The 23,316-nt window shown below is 31.7% G+C and overlaps 2 protein-coding genes across 2 annotated transcripts in view; one reads left to right on the plus strand and one right to left on the minus strand.

The window, feature by feature from the left end:
- The window catches only part of LOC114334534 (GRIP and coiled-coil domain-containing protein 2), a 44,587-nt gene extending 30,832 nt beyond the window's left edge, over window positions 1-13,755 (minus strand). The window contains exons 1-2 of the mRNA XM_028284596.2: window positions 12,971-13,755; window positions 6,829-8,662 (exon numbers count right to left, since the gene is read on the minus strand). Coding sequence (XP_028140397.1) covers window positions 6,829-8,662; window positions 12,971-13,654 — 2,518 coding nt within the window. The 5' untranslated portion in view covers window positions 13,655-13,755. The remainder of the gene's footprint in view (window positions 1-6,828; window positions 8,663-12,970) is intronic.
- Window positions 13,756-14,369: 614 nt separating this feature from the next.
- Window positions 14,370-23,316, plus strand: part of LOC114334538 (elongation factor 1-alpha) — a 28,261-nt gene continuing 19,314 nt past the window's right edge. The window contains exon 1 of the mRNA XM_028284599.2: window positions 14,370-14,596. The gene's annotated coding sequence lies outside the window, so the exon portion shown is untranslated. The remainder of the gene's footprint in view (window positions 14,597-23,316) is intronic.

Raw genomic sequence — 23,316 nt, forward strand, 5'->3', positions numbered from 1 at the left:
TTAAAAGATTTAATAATAATATGCTTACAGATCTTGTAAAAACCTACAAAATTCTTTTTTAACAAACTTTCTAAGATAAAAATAAACAAGTTACGGTTAAAAATCAATATTTTTTTGAAAAAAAAAAGGAGAAATCCAATTGAAAGCATTTTAATGTAAGTTAGCGGTGTTTTTAGTCATTGGTCTTATTCATTCTTCTTTATTTATGTATTATTAATAGATTATAAGTTTGAGTGGCTTAAAATGATTAGTTTTTAAAAAACTACAGTTAAAAGCGAATAACGAATTTTTGTAGTTTGGTAAAAAATGCCATTTTCTTCAGAATAGAAAGATTAGCATCAGAGATACGAAAAAATGTTTAAATATGAAATTGTAGGTTATTTAATTCCCAAGAACTTGGTTTGAAAAAAATTTTTTCTACGGCAAAAATTGAGTGAATCGTAAATGAGTACTTGGTAAAACATTGATTTTTTCGATATAAAACTAACACTTTCAAAAGCGAATAAATCGAAAACTATTAATTTTATCAAAAAAATGTCTAGAACATTTTTTGCTTAGAATGAACGTTTTTATCAACTTTTACGGCCAAAATATAATACAAAATTTCCACCCCCCGAGATGGGGTGGCAACCACCCCCATACTAAAAGCGCCTTTCGGCGTCATATAGATTTTGATCCTTAGACTATCCACTACTTATTCTCAAATTTTCAAGCAAATCGATACATTCTGTGATTGGGAATCAATGGTGCAGTGATTGGGACTATAGTCTGTTCGCTAAACTCAGACGCAACTTTCTAGATATTTTAGTCGGTAATTTTGCCAATTTTAGTAAAATTGGCAAAAAATAATTACTAAAAAGTTAATAATTTATTTAAAAGTTTTGTGCGAACTCCAGACTATATTTTATTCGGAGGTGTTTTGCGAGAGTTTCAATGCAGTCATTCTGTAAACTTTACACTATTTACGTAAGACCGATTCTTGAATACGCTGGTCCAACGTGGCATCCTGATTTGGTTCGAGACAAAACATTGTTGGAAAACGTCCAAAGAAAAGCAACTCGAATTCCATTGGGACTGAGAAGACCTTCCTATGCAGAGAGACTTAGTATGGCCAATCTAACTTCCTTCGAACTTCGTCGACAACGTGGAGACTTAATAACCACTTTTAAAATATTAAAATTCAGTTTCGGAAATCTCGACGAAATGTTTACTATAAACCAAGATGAACGCCTCAGAGGTCACCAGTTCAAACTTAAAAAAGAGAACTTTTCTACGAGATCAAGGCAGAACTTCCTACCAAATAGAGTGTTCGAGAGAGAGCCCCCTCTACTAACACGTTTAAAAACAGACTTGACCGTTTCTTATTATAGCTGAACTATTTAATTTTTTTTATGTAAACAAAAATTATATCTTTTTTTTTGTTTTATATTGTATCTGCTAGTAGGTTAGTTATGTAATTTCTTTGTTTTTGGGCATAATAGGGACTTGTCCCTCTGCCCTTGCTTATGTATAATAATAATAATAATAATAATAACCGCAATTTGCGCAGTAGATGACACAACACCGGTCAAATTGAGGGAACCAGAAATGCGCATAAACCACCTTACTCAATACGAAAAACTGCGCACCTGGATGGGTAAACCTCTGCACGGGCGACATCCCAATGAAGTTAGCCAAGACTATGTCGACAATATAGCGTCGAACTATTGGTTGACATCAGGAAAGATGTTCCCTGAAACGGAGGGTTCATTACTGGCCATTCAGGATCAGGTTATACCAACCAGAAATTACCTGAAATATATCGTCAAAGACCCTCAGGTTCAAAACGACAGATGCCGATATGGATGTCAAGCCCAAGAAACCATCCAACATATTACAGGGGGCTGCCAGGCATTTGCTGCAACTGAATACAAGGAACGGCATGACGCAGTGGGAAAAATCCTTCATCAAGAGATAGCTAACAAGCTGGGACTTCTCCAAACGGACCATCTCCCATATTATCAATACGTTCCTGAGAGTATGCTTGAGGATGGCAACTACAAGCTATACTGGGACCGCAGTGTGCTCACAGACCAAACAGTGGCACATAATAGACCAGATCTCGTACTAGTTAATAAATTAACAAGACAAACAACACTAATTGATGTGGCGATACCTAACAACAATAATTTACGTAGTAAATTTACTGAAAAGATCGCCAAGTATAGAGATCTGGAAATTCAAATACGGAGACAATGGAGAATGCAAAGTACGCAGACGATACCTATTGTTATGTCTACTACTGGTGTCATTCCGAAGACCCTCCTCGAAAGCATAAAAAAGCTGGGTCTCAATGAACATATTTATAAGACCATGCAGAAAGCTGTACTACTTGCGACGGCCAGAAGTGTAAGAAAATTTTTGGGAGATACACCTGCATTCCAAGTCACCTAGGGCTCGATAACACGGAAAGAGTCCCACCAGAGCTCAATCCTTTTGATACCGTAGGTATCTGGGATGAGTCAATTTTCCCCTCAGAGGGAGTGTGAGCCGTATGGCTAAATCTGGATAATAATAATCACTAAATAGTTAGTAATTTTGCCAATTTTTGCAAAATTGGCAAAAAACAAAAAAAATTATCCAGTTATTATTATTATATAGCCAGTTGCGTCTGAGTTTAGCGAACCGACTATAATAGAGATCCTGAAACTTTGTTTGTTATTATTGAAATATAAGTTGTTTTATATACCATCAACTAGGGGTTTGTTGATCGGATAAAAAATGTCAATTTGACGGTTTTTGAAACTGAAAATGTTTTAGCTAATTTTAAAAAAATTCCATTTTTTTTCCATTTTTCCAAATTTTAATATTTTTCAAAATCCTAGTTGATGGTATAGGAAATAACTTATATTTCAATAATCACTTTGAAATTTTATGTTTCAGGATCTCTATTAGTCACTGCAGCAGTGGGGCCATGTTTTTATTTTCACAATGCCAGTAGATGACGCATAAATCGTTTAATATTCAATATTTTTTATGAAAATTGTTTTACAGTTAATTGTAGTTACCTACTTCTTTTCAAAATAACTGCTAATGCAAATTTTCAAAACAATTGGTACACTACTTTTTATTTTAGGAATTCCCAAAAAAATATATGAATTCCGTACTTTAACACTAGGATAGCCCCTTAAGGTAAAGTGTGCAGCAAGTTTCTATAAAACTGTTAAATTAATAAATGTTGGGTGATTTTTGGCATGTTTTACGATTTTCATGCGATCAATAAAATTTATTAGCTCCATTGACCTGTCACTATGGATTTTCATTGTTAGTGCCTAATTTTATATAACATTATAATTTCGATTTTTTATTTTTGCAACAAATATGAGACATTTGAAATATGCCTAAAAAAGCTGAATTTAAACTTTCACATTACAAAGGGACACACGTCACAGGAAATATTTCCACAAAGCATTGGGTGGAAAAAATATTGAATATGCATGCATACTCTTCACCTTTAAAACACATTTTGATTTTTATCGATAGGACACTTTGAACAGAAAATATTGAATTTTTACCTTCAAGTTGATACAAATTTGATTTAAAATAGTTATTTTCCTAACAAGTGCAGAAAGTCATTCTTTTCCGCACGCGACTGCAGTTTGCCGAACGACGCGAAGCGGGAGTTCGGCAAGCAGTCGAGTGAGGAAAAGAGACTTTCTGCAAGCGTTAGGAACAATATTTTTTCTACGAGTCTTTAAAAAATGACCAAATCTTAATCAATTAATTTAATTAATATGAAAATACATACACAAATTAATTATTTGACAAGGTTGTCAAAACCACTGTTATTGTCTACTGATTTGACTTTCGAATATTATGTCAAAATTATTTTATTTCATCAAATTCTCGCGTTAATTTCATTAAAACATGAACACAATAAGATATATTTGAAATAAATTAGTAAATAATATCTAAATATTCGTATATTGCATGTATTATAATTACTTTAAAGCCATATTAACATGTCTAAATTAACACGCGTGCGGAAAACTAAAACTATCTAAACTAAAACGCGTGCGCGAAAGTAGACATTTTTGCACGCTCGTAGAAAAAAATTATTTCACGCGAGTAACTGACATTAAAAATCACTGGTCGCTTTAAGAGCAAACAGTAGCGATCAACAGGTAGCAACAAACGCGTTCCAAGATTGCGGCTCTAATTTTGAATATTTTGTCGAGATATTTGGCACACATAATCGTAATATAATAAAGAATGGCGGTACAGAGCCCAATTTCAGAAATATGTTAGTATGTGGAAATTACTCTATAACTAAATAAAATATTGAAAAAGGAGCCTTTACCGCCATTAAGAAAGACAAAAAAATACACTTTCTTGAAATAAACTTTTTTATCCCGTGCCTAGATTTTGTGTCGCATTGGAACTACTAAAAATCGATTTTTTTATAACAAGAATGTCACTGACCTGGCAACATTTCGCGCCTATGTGTATAAAAATGATTGTTTTTGATAGTATAAACGTCACTGTCAGTGTCGAATTACCGACGCACTGTTGCCTCACTTGTTCGCAGAACTTTCGCAATCTTGGACCGCGTTTGTTGCTACCTGGTGATCGCTACTCTCTGCTCTTAAGTGTTATTTCTAAGAGAACAGTTCATTCTACACAAAAAGTGCTAAAAAACATTTTTGTTCAAAATTATCTCAGCCTCAGCTACATTTCTTGTTCAAAACAGTTATTTCTATGGTGTACAGACTCAGAAAATCAATGTTTTCTCTTTTTCAGTATTCAGTGACATTTTCATCTCTGACGACTGGAGTAAAAAATGTCTATAAGCCAGATCATCCATTTCATAAGTCCATATTTGGAATAGTTTCATATTTTTTTGCTAATTTTTTGCTAATTTATTACCACAAAAACAAATTTTTTGCTCCACCCCTAACCGAGAAACAATGGTTGATGTAGCTTAATATTATGTCACATCATCGATAGCCATATCTCGCGAACCTAAAGAGCTAGAAAATCGTACGACGCGGCATATTTTTTTGCTAATTTATTGCTGTCGATCTGCATATGCAACATACCCCAAAACCACCCCTGCTTCCCTTACAGCTAAACAACACCCCCAAAAACAACGACAAATCTTGAAAAATGATTTTTGTGATATAGTTGACGGTTGATATTTAATTGCTAATTTTTTGCTGTCATTAGCCGTAAAAAACAAATTTTTTGCTCCATCCCTAACCGAGAAACAATGGTTGATGTAGCTTAATATTATGTCACATCATCGATAGCCATATCTCGCGAACCTAAAGAGCTAGAAAATCGTACGACGCGGCATATTTTTTTGCTAATTTATTGCTGTCGATCTGCATAATATGCAACATACCCCAAAACCACCCCTGCTTCCCTTACAGCTAAACAACACCCCCAAAAAACAACGAAAAATCCTAAAAAATGATTCTCATGATATGGTTGACAGTTGATGTTCAATAACAAATTTTTTTCTATGATAAGTTCTATCGATCCAAAGCTTATTTTAAATGTTTTTTAATGATACTTATGCACGTATTATAAAAATTGAGTTATCCATCGCATTTTTTCGGTATGTCAAAAAAAAGTGTTTCATTTTTTGTTTATTACATTTTCTGTTATATCTCGAAAACTGCTCGATGGATTTTAATGATCCTCATCTCTTTTTATTTTGTTACAACGTGCAAAAATATGAATTTTTCATTTTACCATATCAATGTATATCGAACCATATCTCCGAGATTTATAGATCGATTTTTGACTATTATTAAATATAAGTCACTTCGATACCACTCCGGCTACACTCATAAAAAAAGTAGTTACCGATCTTAGAAAAAGCGTTCTTGAACGAAGAAAGGCTGTTTTCTAGAGCCAAGAGTAAAATAAATTACAACCAAGAATTTTTTTTCAATACATTCTTATGAAGAATAAGTTCTTGGCTATAGTTTATTTTACTCTTTGCTGTAGAAAACAGCCTTTCTTCGTTCAAGAACGCTTTTTCTAAGATCGGTAACTACTTTTTTTATGAGTGTAGCCGGAGTGGTATCGAAGTGACTTATATTTAATAATAGTCAAAAATCGATCGATAAATCTCGGAGATATGGTTCGATATACATTGATATGGTAAAATGAAAAATTCATATTTTTGCACGTTTAACAAAATAAAAAGAGATGAGGACCATTAAAATCCATCGAGCAGTTTTCGAGATATAACAGAAAATGTAATAAACAAAAAATGAAACACTTTTTTTTTGACATACCGAAAAAATGCGATGGATAACTCAATTTTTATAATACGTGCATAAGTATCATTAAAAAACATTTAAAATAAGCTTTGGATCGATAGAACTTATCATAGAAAAAAATTTGTTATTGAACATCAACTGTCAACCATATCATGAGAATCATTTTTTAGGATTTTTCTTGTTTTTTGGGGGTGTTGTTTAGCTGTAAGGGAAGCAGGGGTGGTTTTGGGGTATGTTGCATATGCAGATCGACAGCAATAAATTAGCAAAAAAATATGCCGCGTCGTACGATTTTCTAGCTCTTTAGGTTCGCGAGATATGGCTATCGATGATGTGACATAATATTAAGCTACATCAACCATTGTTTCTCGGTTAGGGGTGGAGCAAAAAATTTGTTTTTGTGGTAATAAATTAGCAAAAAATTAGCAAAAAAAATATGAAACTATTCCAAATATGGACTCATGAAATGGATGATCTGGCTTAATAGACATGAGTAAAAAGGAATGGAAGATAACACAATGAGCCAATATAAGAACATATAAAATAAAACACTTACCCTTAAGTTTTACTGCCAAATTTCTCAACTTTCCATACTTCTCCTCCCAAGATCCCTCCAGATCCTTCAACCTATTCACCTCTTCAGTCCTGGAAATGGTTGAAGTGGACAAAGTATCATTATCAGCATAACTATTCTCCATATTAGCATTCAACCTATCCCTTAAATTCTCTATCTCACTTCTCAAACTAATAATTTCATTACTAGCACCAAGATTTCTATTATTTTTGTACTCTTGTAGTTCTAAATTCAAGCATTCAATGATCCTTTCTTTCTCTGTGATATTATCAATGTTTTTATTGGCTTGGGTTTCATGAATTTGTAGTTTTTTTAGTACCTCTTCACGGTGCGCTTCCAATTTAGAAATTATTTCACCTCTTTCTTTAATTGCTTGGTTCATTTCGTTCATTTCAGACAGCAATTCAGCGTTTTCTCTCTTTAAACTAACAACTTGTTCTTCAAATTCATCTAAATTATAAGGCACTTCGTTTGTTTGAATAGAGCAATCTATTCTGTTAGATAAAGAATACTGGAATTTTCGAAGATTTTCCTGCAAAGTTTCATTTTGTGCTGTTAGTTGTTTATTTTCATTCGCTATGTTTTTAATCTCTTCTGTTGACCTCCTTTCTAATTCTTCGAATGAACGAACTTGATTTTGTAGGTTTGCTACAGTCTTCTCACACTCTTTTAATTTATCTTGTGTTTCTACAGTGAATTTTTCTGATTTTTCTTTAAGATCTTTCTCTTCATTATTGATTTTATTAATTTCTTCATGAAGATCTGATTTAATCTTTAGCAGTGTAGTATTTTCCTTCCTTAATATATTCAGTTCATTTTCTTGTTCTTGAATAATTGTACTCATCGAAGTGATTTTTTCTTCAGTACTTGTTTTTAAACTTTCAATTTGGCTTTCTAAATCTTCTATTACCTTCTCAACATTTGTTTTACTACGTTTTAGGGCCTCAATTTGTTTCTCTAAATCACTTATTTGAACATTTAAGTCATTTTCTAATTTTTGCTTTTCTGCTAACTTACTGTTGAAATCGGTCTCAATTTTTTTCTTTTCCTCTAGTTGCTTTTGTAATTCTTGAATTTCCAAGAGTAAATTTTCAATTTTCCTACTTGATTCTCTTAGACTTTCTTCAATATCTAAATTATTCTCTTTCAAGTACTCCAATTCTTGTATCCCCTTTAATAATACTTCTTTTTCTTCATCATATGTAGCTTTAAGAGCCTGGCTCTCATTAATAATTTTATCTTTCTCTTCTATTACTTTATTGGAGTCCAAATTGTTTTGTTTTAGTTGATCAATGTCTTTAGTTAACTGTGAAATATTTAAATTAGCCCGTTTAATTTCCTCAGTGATGTTTAGGATTTGGTCTTGTGAGTGTATTAATTGGTTTTGTAAGTCAGATTTCTCATTCTCATGTTTATCAGTAAGAATTTTGATTTCATTGTCAAAACTACAACTATCTTCAACTTTACTTTGCTCCTCTACTTTTTGCTTCAAGGCTTGGTTTTCTGCTACAACACTGCTGAGATATTTTACTATGTTCTTCTCCCCTAAGTCTAACTGATCTTTCCATTCTTTTACTTGGTCTATGTACGATTTAAACATATCTAAAATCTCAGCTTTGTTTTGTTTCAACTCTTTAGCTATACTAGCAAACTTCACTATTTTCGAGTGATAAAATTTTAATTTTTGCTTGAGTTTTGTGTTATTTTCTTTTAACTCTTTTATACTATTTTCAGATTCTAACAATTTTATATTCAGATTATTACTCTCTGCTTCGTTGACTTCTTTTTTCTTGTTCAATCCTTCAAACTCTTCAATCTGAAATCATACACCAATATGGAAGATCAAAATACAACAATGAACTTGGTTTATAATCTTAAAAGAAAATTTGCAATGAAAGCATATTTGTTTATATTATGTGTTCTTTGGATGATAAAAACACTTTTGACAGCTTAGAATATGAATTAAATTAAATAAACTCATTTAATTTAAAAAATTAAAAGCTGATATGATTATGAAACATTGCATCAGACAGAGATATTCACTTTTTTTTTTTAAAACCTTTCCAAATATTGGACATTGTATATTTTAACATTAAAATGGACATTCTTAAAAAACACCAGAATACAGCATTTGAAATGTTGAATACAACACACAATGTTGATAACACAATTAAACAACAATGTCTAAAATTGTTTACAAAAATAAATCTATGACATTTTATAGAATTAATTATTATGTTTAAATGGGACGATGTTTAAATGGGACCGAGGCCTTTTCAATTTGGATTTCGAAAAGGCCTGGGTACCAGGGAAGCACTAGTTGCAACCCAAGTGCTAGCTCAGAACTGCTACGATCAAAGAAAAGATGTAATGATGTGCTTTATAGATTATGAAAAAGCCTTCGATCGAGTACAACATCATAAACTCGTACATATACTAAAACAACTCGACATAGATCAAAAAGACATTCGTTGCATAGAGGCTCTTTACTGGAATCAAACAGCTGTCGTCAAGGTGGATAATGAAACAACGCAAGCTCAAAAAATTCTCAGAGGTGTAAGACAGGGATGCATTCTCTCCCCACTACTGTTCAATCTATATTCAGAAAGTATCTTCCAGGAAGCTCTTGAGGAATGCGAAAGCGGCATCAAAGTAAATGGTACCTGGGTCAATAATATACGATATGCAGATGACTTGGTCTTAATAGCAGACAATATAAAAGACCTCCAAAACCTTATGGGACTTAGCATCAACATAAAAAAGACGAAGTTCCTTATAATCAGCTGTCAATTATGTCAACATCAAAATTCAAGACTAGCATATAACAACCTAGATGTAGAGCGCGTAAGAAAGTTTAAGTACCTGGGAACCTGGCTATGTGAAGACTGGATGTCGGATATGGAAATTAAATGTCGGATAGAAAGAGCCAGAAGTGCATTCATGAAATTTAGTAACGTCTGACTTTGACCTAAACCTAAGACTAAGATTCACAAAATGCTATATATGGTCGGTGCTCCTATATGGCATGGAAGGATGGACTTTAAAAATAAACACAATATATTGAAAAATAGCTAAAAATTGAAAAACGTCGATTTTTTTCTGCTTTCTTTGCTTATAACTTTAAAACGATTCGTTTTGGAACAAAGTCGTAGAGAAATAAAATAAAGATAATTGAATTTTGTATGATATACGACTGGTCAAAAATGTCTTAACATATTACCTTTTCTGCAATATAGCAATAAATACAAACTAAGGAGGCAAAATACGCCTGTTGTTAGTCAATGTTTTTAACCACTTTGGTGGCACTTAGAACCTTAGTAATTCGCTTAGGAAATTCTTTGTAACATACTTAAAGCGTGTACCAAATTTCATTAAAATCGACCTAATAGATTTTGCATAATAAAGGACATCACACACATCTTATGGAAAATATAATGTCACTCAAATTCAATAAAATTTATACGAATAGATTCGTTTTAAATTAACGGTCAATTCTTATCATTGCGGCAACTCTTAATTATGATTAATTACGGCGCAAATTGCAATTAAAGTTTATCGAAATCACATTTTTGGAGTCTATAAACGTCAGTTATCATCACTATTGCTCTGGGTGCTATTCAAAACAGCTTAAACCCTCCCTGGGCCTATTATAATAAGATGCTTAATAGCCTGAGAAGATTTATGAAGTTACCGATAATCTGGGTATTTTAAAATATTTTTTCTCTCTCTAACTTATGTACAGTTACGATCATTGAATAGTTTACAGGCCAAAGTGACGTTACCAGTGGTGTACCTAGAATAGGTCGATTAAAATTAAAAAATCAAAATAATATAAATATAATTTTATAAAATTTAACAAAAATGCCAAGGGACATTAGTTGTCGAGACATTAAGCTAAATAAAAAAAATAACAAAATGGAAAGCATACAAAGAAGATTTTTGGAGGAGTTTGATATCGTTTTATTTTATTTTTCAACACGTGAAATTTTTGACAAGTATTGACTTTTTGATATTTTCTGAATTTGATATTTATCAGATCCCTACGACACTGCAATTTTACAGTATTACAATATAAAAATTAAGGTGTAAACTATTCAGTGATCGTAACTGTACCTACCCATTTGATTTCAGATTGATTTATATCAATTTCTGCTCTTATTATTGAAAATTAAGAGTTGGCGCAATGATAAGAAATGACTGTTAATTTGAAACGAATCTATTCATATAAATTTTATTGAATTTGAGTGACATTATATTTTCCATAAGATGTGTGCGATGTCCTTTGCAATCTAAATGTTTATAAAAAAGTTCAAATTTTTTAAAATCTTTCTGAACAAAAAGTAGACCATTTAGAAGTTGTCTAATTTTTTATATATAAAGAGGTGCTCTACCTATCTAATACACTTTATAGAATTAAAATCGGATTATTTAAGGGGCCTCAGCAATGTTTTAAACTTATAAACAATTTTTTGGCTTATAAACAAATAGCTTTGTTTAATAATAAAAAAATTAATTTTTAGCCATGCAAATAATTAAAACCGGTATAATTTGACTTAAACTTTCAAGCTGTCAGCAGAATTGCTATTTTACTTTTTAATCAAAAGTTATTCACATTCAAAAATTGCAATTTTTCGAATTTTTGAAAGTTCCACTGCGCTTATCTCGAAAACTATGCATCCTACGAAAAAACTTGTAAGAACATTTTTTGCTTAGAATTACTCAAGAAATACAAAAAAATGTTTTATTTTGCGAAAAATCGTTGTTATGTAATTCCAAGTTCAAGTTCTTTGTTTATAACAATCTTATCGACATCCGGATCAACTGTTACCCAAAAAAATCGTGTTCTACGGGTCAAAAAATACATAAAAATCTTGGGTAAGTCCATCTAAATAAAGGAGCCCGTAGCACCCCCTCCTGGCCACAGGACTAATCTGTTTATAAGCCAAAAAATTGTTTATAACTTTAAAACATTGCTGAGGCTGCTTAAACAATCTGATTTCAATTCTGTAAAGTGCATTAGATAGGTGGAGTGCTTCTTCATATGTAAAAAAATTGACAAATCTTTGTATGTTCTAGTTTTTGTTGTGCAAGATTTTAAAAAATTAAAATTTTAATTTTTTAAAAAAAGTTTAGATTGCAAAATTATTATTCAAAATCTAGTAAGTCAATTTTAATGAAATTTGGTGTACGGTTTTAGCACATTACAAAAATTTTCTAAGCGAATTAGGAAGGTTCCAAGTGTAACCTAAGTGATGGAAAATCATTGAATAAGGACAGGCTTGTTTTGCCCTCTTATTTTATATTTATTGCTATTTTGCAGCAAGGTGATAAATTAAGACATTTTTAACCAATCGCATCTGATAGAAAATTTAATTATCTTTGTTTTATTCCTATACAACTTTGTTCCAAAATGAATCTTTTAAAGTTATAAGCAAAAAAAAAAGAAAAAAAAAAACGAAATTTTTTGAAATTTTTAAATATTTTATTTTTTTTATTAATATTCCGGGCATATTTGAGAAGGAGCATAAATCAATTACTATTAACGAAGTTATCACCTAACTTTATCTGCAAAAATCTGAATGCCACCTCTCACATCCACCTAAAAACAGATCTTTACTGGTCTATACTAATTTATTAAAATGCGGCAAAAATTTAAATTTGGGTGATTTGAGGGAATTTCAGTTTCTAAGTGGGGGTTTTATAAAATCACATCTGGCAACTCTCGTGGCAGTTATAGCAAAGTTTACCTGAAAAATTCCGTCTCTCTAGGACCTCTCTCTTGTATGTTGCAGGCAATCTCTCTTCACTGTTTGAATGGGACGGGGCCATTCCATCAGTGTTGACAGTTCATTGGGCTAATTCCATATAAACATAATATTTAATCCAAACATGCCACAAGTCATCAGTTTTAGAACCCTATATTTATAGAAGTCAAGAAGAACAATGTCAAGAACTAATCAAGAAAGTAATACAAATGATAAAAACACTAGATAGAAGTTCAGAGATCACTAATGGTCCAACATGTGTACCTATTATGAAGTGTCAGAAAGAATTTCGTCAAAACTGTTCCCAAATCTTAAGAAGTTCAATGGAAAAGCACTTTAAAAAAGGAAAATTTACTTACCAAACTTTTTGACAACACTAATTCTTGACTAATGGTCAGTATGCTTTTATCCTTTTCACCTAAATTAATTTTAAGAACTTCGATCTTATCGTTTAGACCACTATTTTCATTTTTCAACTTCTTAATTTCTTCTAAGCTAATACTCAACATCTTTTCCAGTTCTTGGCGTTTTTCATCTTTCTCTTTGGATTCACTTAAATCTATTAAATTTGCTTCATCAGAAACTTTTTCTTTTGCTATTGCTAGCTGTTTTTCTAGTGTTTCTAGATCCACAATCAACTGTTCGTTTTCGTCTGTTAACCTTCTTATTTGCCTCTTGTAAGAGGTGTTTTCGTTATCACAAGTATTGAGTTTTTCTTCGCATTCCTTCAGTTGCACTTCATACTCTTCAATTCTCTTGGACAAGGTTTCATTTTTAGTTTTTAAAGATTGGTTATCAGTTACTAAGTTCAGCTTTTGTTGGGTTAAATTGTCTATATATTCTTGTAAAGCAGGATCAGGGTCGGTATTTTTCTTATTTAACTCAGTTTTTAACTTACTGTTTTCCTCTTGTAGTGTACTTTTGGATTGTTTTGCTTTTTGGGCAATTTGTAATAGTTGGGTACATTTTTTGACGAGCTCCTCCTTGGTTAAATTTTCTAGAATTGACTTTTTGTTTGTGTCATTTGTAACAGCAGATTCCATTTTGTATATTAAAACTAGTAATAATTAAAAATTTATATTAATTTTCACATTATTCCACGTATATTTATTTTTGTAGTTGTCAAATATGTCACGAGAATGAAGAATGTCAATTTTTGGTAAGAACTTCTTCTTTTTTTGTTTTGATTTCATTTATTGTAGGTCATGATCAGTATGTTAAACAGCTTTATTTTATGTAACATTTCTATGTTTTAAAGGATAAACGAAACATATTATTTATTATAACGAGCAATACTTGAACATTATTATTATTTTGTAACTGATTTCTATTCAAGAACATCGTTATTGCAAGTCGATGTCATAGCATATTTATTTAATGGTCAATTTGGCAACATTGTTATCGCAGGAATTTTTAAATATATTCATTTTTGAAAATATATTTACTGTTTTTTGTCTTTTTAATTAAATAGAAACCTAAACAAAAGTTATCTAAGATTATGAATGATTTTGAAATTTCCTCACAATAGATGTACATAGTATGTTAGATCTTTCTGTATAATTTTATTACTAAATAAAAACAAATATAAAAACCATATTTAAGATAAATAATAATTTGCAAGATGATGTCCAAAAAACTTAAAGATTCGCGCTATTCGTTCATCCCTGAACGTCATTTCTCCAAGGTTTTCTATTGGTTGATATTTTAATATTCTTCCCCTATTTTCCTATTCTCGTTTAATTGGCAATAAAAATAATTGGAACTATAAATACTCGCAATGTCGATATAAATAATTCTCTTATATCCACTAGAACACAATGAAGTTAAATCTACACAGAATATAATTTTGATTAAATTAATGTCTCCTGCAAATCTGCATAAATCAATACTTCACCCCTCCATGGAAACCTCTCCTCTAACTTCCGCTAGCTTGCGCTTGTAGGGTTCTGTCGATTTTCTCGATCTCTTGCTGTGCATTTGGGCAGGTAAGTGGTGCTAAATTTCTTTCTCTGCTTTAATATTATTTTTAATATGACTGTTTTCACGGAAATTGATAAAATACTTTTGTTTGATATTGTTATTGTATTGAATTTGCTGTGATAGTATATTTTGAATGTTTTTGACGGGATGAATGACGGCCGGCAACCGGCATTTGAAACTTCCATTGGAAGTTGATACTTGAATATTCTTTCAAAACGTACTTTCTTAACAATTCCTAGGTTATTGTTCAATTAATTTTCGTGATTGTAGTATTCCTTAAATCTATTTTATAGTCGCTTAAATAGATGCATTTGCTAACATGCGCCTCCTCCCATACTTGCAAAAAATTAGCGATGCGAGTTCTATTTTAAATACGCAGGGATACGTTGTCTTTAAACTGACCTGTCCCAACAAAGTGAATTAAATTTCATAACAATTTTGGGACCTAAGGTGATCCTTATCTTTAAATAAATAATTTGTCACAGACAAAATCAATAATAATAGGGAATGGATTTTCCTCTCGCTCGTGAAAAGTCACTTTGGGGTCTTATTTCGTCACGTTGCATCACAAAATGGCCTCTAATGCAATTTAGAAGTTATTAAGGAAAAACTGTGATTCCTGCCAAAAACTTACAATGCTATAAATCGTTGCAATTTTAAAATATTCCAGTGTCATATTTAAAGAAGCTAGGTGTATGTCAAGGTCATTTAAATTAAAACTCATCGATTTTGTGTAAGTAGTACAGGATACTCCGGATATGATATATGATTCATAAATTACGAAAAAAATGGGATAACGAAGGCACTTGGTATTCAGCTTTGAATATTTGATATTTTTTATCAGTAAATTAAGTAATTAATAACATTTGATTCACAGTGTCATAAGCGCGCTTTTATTTTTAATTGCAGGATATCGGATTTTTAAAAATACTTCGTTATTTAATTAATATCTACTAATTGAATATTTTGATATTTTTAAGTCCCTATATATTTATTAGCCTCTTGTTTTTCCATTTCAGATACCTCTTTTGTTCAATTCTGTAGCAGCTGTTATTTCTAATATATTATGTGCTTTATATTCTTCAATTTTCTTGTAGTTTTTCTTTATTTTGGTATTTCAAAATCCTTTTTAGTTGCTCTTTATGTCATGTTAAACAATTTTTTTTTATTCCAGTCTTTGGCATTTTAGTCACATTACCACCCACTTTTATACCCGCATGAAACATTTTTTCTTTTGTATCAGGCACATCTTGGCATGATGGCATCATCATTATGACTTATGAGTATAATGATATTGATTCTGGAATAATACTGTCTGCTGGCAATATATCTAATATAAGGTTTTTATCTTGTGGTTCTAAGAACATGTTTGATCTTTATTTTTCTGGGTGTGTCACTTATTCTGCTTTTCAGCTAGTTTCTACTTCAATATTTTTAGTTAATTTTTTCTTTAATGTTTTTGACTTTATAAAATGATTATGAAAAGAGTTTGTGGTTTTCACATAAACTTACGTGCATTGAAATCGGCCCACCTAAAAATTTGGTCATTTTTGAAGTCTCCCTAAACCTGTTGGCCGATTTAAGTGATTTTTTTAATATGTTATAGCCTTATTCCTCAACAATATCGCTGTAATAATATTATTGCTAAACAGGTAAGTGTTATTTAATACAGGGTGTAACAATGATAGTGTGTTTTTTTCTCAAAGTTCGGAACACCCTGTGGAATATTATAGCGTATATAAAATATTGAAATTAAAACTCAACTGTAGCCTTAGGGCCGGTTGTTCGAACGCTAATCAAAAATGATCATTATCAAATATTTAATTACTGTCACAACTGTCAATATCAACTTTGATTGGGTTGCTGAAAACATAATTATCGATTACAAGTAATTATGAAATTAGTTAATCAATTATGTTAATAATTGTTATGTTAATTGATTAACTAATCTCATAATTATAATAAATTATGTTTTCAGCAACCCAACCAAAGTTGACATTGACAGTTGTGACAGTAATTAAATATTTGATAGTGATCATTGTTGATTAGCGTTCGAACAACCGGCCCTTGGGCTTCCTTAACATTTTGCTTTTTGATTCATTCGCTTATGTTGGATAATAAAAAAGTTAGGTATTTTAACAACTAGCAACGTTCTTCATCAATACAGGGTGTTTCTAAATAAGTGCAACAAACTTAATGGGGTAATTCTGCATGAAAAAATAATGACCGTTAGGTTTATAATCATATGTTCGCAAATGCTTCGTTTCAGAAATATGGGATGTTGAATTTGTTCGTACAATCTGACGATTTATTTATTGCTCTAAAACCGCATGAGATATACAAGAGAAATTGGGTAGGTTTTAAAAGGTAATTATTGCGCATTTTTTGATATACAGTTAAGAATTTTATATTCACCATTGGCGTGCATACGGGTAATATTATCCAGTCATATTACCCTATGCACGCCAATGGTGAATATTAAATTCTTAATTGTATGTCAAATATGCGCAATAACTACCTCTTAAAACCCACCAAATTTCATTTGCATATCTCAACCGGTCTTAGGGCCGGTATTTCAATAGCTACTTAAGCTTTTGCTTAGCTAAGCCTGTGTCAAAAGTTAAGGAGAAGCTTAAGCCGGGTGCCGTATTTCCATCATTTCCTTAACTAAACTGATGCTCAACTGTAAAGTTAATTGGTTTGGTACCTCTGAATACGTCAAAGTGCCAGAACTAACTGTTCTGAGGTAAAAACCACTACTGTTGACGTTTAATTTTATATTGTCATCTGTATCAATGTCAATTACTTCACTTATTGTGTACATGATACATGTGTTGTTAGTTTATTGTCTATATTTTCTCTGGTTATATTTTTATTGTTATTTTGCATAAGCAATAATCCGTCTTTGTAATTTTGTTTATTGGATATATTCCTTAAAATGTCAAATTCGAATGTAAGTTTATTTTTGTAAAATAAATATACCTACCAAGCATTGTAGAAATAAATAATTTTCATGTGCCTACACCTTCCAAAAGTAGTAAGAATTTTAATAAACGTTATTACGATTAATAGATTAATAGATTATTATTTAATAATCTAATAATAACGTTATTACTCAAAAGTTGGTTTTAAAAATAACTTTCTAATTAATAATCTATAGAAATAACCTCAAAAAACAGAAAACAAATTTTAAGCAAAGGCTTAAACCAACTCCCGCGCGGGCTTAAAATTATTTGATTTAAGCCTAGGCTTAAGCCTCAAATTGAAGTGGATATACAGGCATCTAAGCTTAAGCAAAGGCTTAAAGTAAGCTTTGGCTTAAGTGAGGTTGGAAATACCGGCCCTAAGAGTAGTAAATAAATCGCCAGTTTGTAAAAAAAGTTCAACATCCCGTATCTCGAAAACGAAGCATTTGCGGACATATGTTTATAAATGAAACGGTCATTATTTTTCATGCAGAATTTCCCCTTAAAGTTTGTCGCACTTATTTAGAAACACCCTGTATTGATGAAGAACGTTGCTAGTTGTTAAAATGCCTAACTTTTTTATTATCCAACATAAGCGAATGAATCAAAAAGCAAAATATTAAGAATAGAGCCTAAGCCTACAGTTGAGTTTTAATTTCAATATTTTATATACTCTAGAATATTCCACGGGGTGTTCCGAACTTTGAGGAAAAACACACTATCATTGTTACACCCGGTATAAAATACACTTACCTGTTTAGCAATAATATTATTACAGCGATATTGTTGAAGAATAACGCTATAACATATAAAATCACTTAAATCGGCCAACAGGTTTAGGAAATACGAGACTTCAAAAATGACCAAATTTTTAGGTGGGCCGATTTCTATGCACGTAAGTTTAGATACCTACACCTATCTTCTTCAAACGAATTCAAAACTCATTCATTTGTATTACTGCTGTTTCTGATTTATTAATAGCCTCGTGATAGGTAGTATAGGTGTTAAGGTGTTATAAAGTAGGTTGTAATCGCCTATTTAGAGGTGACAATATTAATGCTTGTCTTATTCATTATCTTCACTTTGGGGTCCGGACAAATATTCCCGGACAAAAAATCCCCACAAATTTTTTTGGATAAAATATCCCCACAAAAAATCCCGGACAAAAAATTCCCAAGAAATATTTGCTGCCGAATAGTTCTCTAAAAATAAAAATGTATACCATTTTTATTCAGTTGGAATGCGAAGGCAAAACAATCTTATTTTTCACTTAGAATACTCTGAAGCAGTCCAGCACTCTGAACCGACGATTTTCGACTCTTATTGGAGTCATCTTCGGAGAGGCGTAGACCTGCTGCTCCATACTCGAACTGACCAACCATGAAAGCTTATCGCCACATTGCAACTGACTTGTATGGATTAGGTGACTAGCGTCATCTGGCAATTGAAAGGTACTTTTACCTTTTAGTTATCTAAAATTTTTCCCTAAAGGGCCTAGCCGGGTAAGATGGTGAAAAGTGCCCCCCAACTGAATTTAAATTCCTTATATGTCACTTTTTAGCACATATAGAGGAACTCACTTTCTGAAATTTTTAGCCCCCTAGGTGGTCACGTGACCCCCCTAGAGCCTAATTAGGCCTTTTATGTTTTTATTTTTTATCTCAGCCGCGTCAAGAGCTAGCCAAAAACTTTATTTAAAAAAGTTGCTAGTTTCAAAAAGATCTATATGAAAATTTTTTTTTTATTTTTTGGCGGGAAATTCGAATTTTTAGAACAATTTTAAACTTTTAAATAACTCTGAAAAAAAATCTAAGACACTCGTTTTTACGAAAATCAATTATAATATGTATTTTTGCACAATCTTTCACCCTGAATTTTTTCAAATTTTTAAGATTGGTGAAACGTACCTTTAAAAATAAAAAACCGCATTTTTTCGTTTTTTTTTCGTTTTTTGATATAATTTTATACATATTTTTCAAAAAAGGTAACACTGTCACTAGAATAGGTAAAAAAATGAAAAATAATTGGGGTTTTCTTAATAAAATTTTTTTGTAACGCCATCCATTTTCAAGATACAGGGCGTTAAAGAAAACAAAATTTTACACATTTCTTACGATTTTGCCCAAACTGCTGGCAACATTGCAATAAAACTTGGCAGGTTTTAAGAGGTAGTTATTGTGCATTTTTTGACATACAATTAAGAATTTTATATTCATCATTGGCGCGCATACGGGTAATGGTCTGAACTTTTTAAAGAAAAAAAGATGGTACGCCACTGACATATTTCAAATTAACAATCATTTTTGAATTCCTCGTTCCATTTGTGACAAAAAATCTATCTTCTCATTTTTTCATACGACGCGCCGTTTTGTTGCAAAAAATAAAATATCTTAACGCTTCCAAAGTATTCGAATTTATTTTTATAATGGATGTACGAGTTTATGTAAGTAGATGTAGAAACTACTAGAAGTTCGAGTGCTTTGTAATGATTAAGATCTTTTATTTTTTGAATAAAAATGGCGCGTCGTATGAAAAAATAAGAAGATAGATTTTTTGTCACAAATTGAACGAGGAATTCAAAAACGATTGTTAATTTGAAATATGTCAGTGGCGTACTATCTTTATTCTTTAAAAAGTTCAGACCATTACCCCTATGCGCGCCAATGATGAATATCAAATCCTTAATTGTATGTCAAAACATGCACAATAACTACCTCTTAAAACCCGCCAAGTTTTATTACAATGTTGCCAGTAGTTTCAGCAAAATCGTAAAAAATGTGTAAAATTTTGTTTTCTTCAACGCTTTGTATCTTGAAAATGGATGGCGTTACAAAAAAATTTTATAAAGCAAACCCCAATTATTTTTCAGTTTTTTACCTATTCTAGTGACGGTGTTACCTTTTTTGAAAAATAAGTATAAAATTGTATCAAAAAACAAAAAAAAAACGAAAAAATGCGGTTTTTTATTTTTAAAGGTACGTTTCACCAATTTTAAAAACCTGAAAAAATTCAGGGTGAAAGATTGTGCGAAAATACACGTTATAATTGATTTTCGTAAAAACGAGTGTCTTAGTTTTTTTTTTCAGAGTTATTTAAAAGTTTACAATTGTTCTAAAAATTCGAATTTCCCGCCAAAAAATAAAAAAAAATTTTTTCATATACTTAGATCTTTTTGAAACTTACAACTTTTTTAAATAAAGTTTTTGGCTAGCTCTTGATACGGCTGAGATAAAAAATAAAAACATAAAAAGCCTAATTAGGCTCTAGGGGGGTCACGTGACCACCTAGGGGGCTAAAAATTTCAGAAAGTGAGTTCCTCTATATGTGCTAAAAAGTGGCCTATATGGAATTTAAATCGAGTTGGGGGCCCTTTTCACCATCTTACCCGGCTAGGCCCTTTTAATAAATTTCGAATTCCAATTCCATGCAGAAAATTTTACATGACAAAAGAGTGTGAGTTTTTTCAAAAATCGTGGAAGATATGGGGAATGAGCTAAGGCCCCGTTGTCATGACAGGCGCTTAACGCGCGTGGTAACACGCGATTACAACTACATACATTTTACTGAAGACCGTTGACATGCTAACACGCGTTTTAGGTCATTAGATGCGCGTTGGCATGTGAACGGTCTCGAAGTAAAATGTATGTAGTTGTAATCGCGCGTTAAGCGCCTGTCATAGAAACGCGCCTTAGCTCATTCCCCATATTTTCCACGATTTTTGAAAAAACTCACACTTTTGTCATGCATAATTTAAAGTTTTCAGCATGGAATTGGAATTCGAAATTTCAGGAAAACTTTTAGAGAACTATTCGACAGCAAATATTTCTTGGGGATTTTTTGTCCGGGATTTTTTGTGGGGATATTTTGTCCAAAAAAATTTGTGGGGATATTTTGTCCAAAAAAATTTGTGGGGATTATTTGTCCGGGATTTTTTGTAGGGATAATTTGTGGGGATTTTTTGTCCGGGATAGCTTCATTACTTCCACTTTTTCATTTTGTCCACACCCAATGTTTCCTGATTGTAGTATATGTTTAATATAAAACTGAAATCTCGTTCTTTCTGATAATTTGTGTAAGGTTAATCACGTTCTTTCATCCAGCTTTTTCTTTCCGAGGACTCCATTGGAAATATGGAATACTTTGTTGTAGTCCATGAAACATACATAAAGGTCTTGGTTAAGACAAAATAAATATACAAATTATTCGTGCAAAGTAATGACGTCGTCATGGTGACAACTTTAGCTCCGCCTGCAGTTGCCGCCTGCCGTCGATGTCGGAATCGTACCTTTACGGCCATAGGCGCAAAATGTCGTTTGTCAAAATGTTCAATGTGTTTTAAATGTATTCATTTTTTTTCGAATCCTGAGAAAACTAATACCTAAGGATTTTTGAAAAATTTAAACGCAGAGTGAAAGATTGCATTATTACTGAGGGTCGAAAGTCCCTTAGAATAACCAAAAAGTTTCTCTTGAATGAGATATTTGAAATTAAAAGTCACACTAAATTTTCTCTTTTTTTACCCCTGTAACTTATTAAAATAAACATTATAGAAGTTTTCAGGGACTTTCGGGCCCTCGATAATAACGTAATCTTTTCATTCTACGTTTAAATTTTTCAAAATACATATTAGTTTTCTCAGGATTAGAAAAAATTAATACATTTGAAACACATTAAACATTTTGACAGGCGACATTTTGCGCCTATGCCCTTAAATCAACAGCAATTTCCAACACTTTTAGTATTTGTCTGACGTGAATAATAAAAGTAATGTACTAGTTCAGAGAAATAAGGAAAAAAATATCCTGTTGGTGACATAACCCCCTCCAGGCCGAAACCAAATTTTTTGAGTAGTATGGACATCTACATATAATAATAACCTATATCTGTACCTCAGAGCCTAAACTGTATTAACTCCATTTTTTTGAAAAATTGTATTATTTCACTTTCTACATAACACACTTCACATCTTTCATAAGCGATACGATATAAAATCCTATTTAATGTGGTTCCAAAGATAGGTAACGTTAAAGTGTATTAAGTCCCTCCGTAGCTCCGAGCTAAACAATCGTTTACACTTAATACCCAGCAAAATAAAAGTATTACATAACTCCATGGAACGATGTAAAACCGCGGCGTGCTACTGGTATTCGGTATTCTGTGGAAAATAAATGAAAGTAAAACTAATAAGGATTTTAAGACTCTTTAAAACAACAACAACTGTTTTAACTGTTCACCTTTTATTATAAGGAACAAACTCAGCAGAATACAGACTTTCGTATGTCAGATGTTGTCCACTTGGAAGTATGTATGTAGCGATAATTTGGGATTACTTTTTTCAAAACTAATTTTAGTTCGGAAACATTCCAATCTGTTGATCTTAACAGAAATCCTAGGCGTGTTGAGTTTCCTGCGGCTCTGCTTTACTCTGGGCTAATTAGCATAATTCATGGAAAAGTTATTTACCAGCAATTTTATTGCTGGAATCGAATTATAAGATCCTATATATTAATAATATAGGTATGCAAAGTCCGCAGATAGTGTGCTACTTTTTTTATAAACAAAATGGCGCCGACAAATCGTATTTTTTTCAATTATTGCTCTATAACTCCGAAGGTTTTAACTTTACAAGAAAAACACCCAAATAAAAATTCACCCCAAATAAATTCTGCATAGAGATATGTTTTTCACGATTTGCTTTAACGAAAATTTTCCTCGGAAAAAGCGGGTTTTCCTAACAAAAACCCTAATTTTCAAATAAA

Source organism: Diabrotica virgifera, chromosome 8 (assembly GCF_917563875.1).
Source record: "Diabrotica virgifera virgifera chromosome 8, PGI_DIABVI_V3a".
NCBI lineage: Eukaryota > Metazoa > Arthropoda > Insecta > Coleoptera > Chrysomelidae > Diabrotica > Diabrotica virgifera.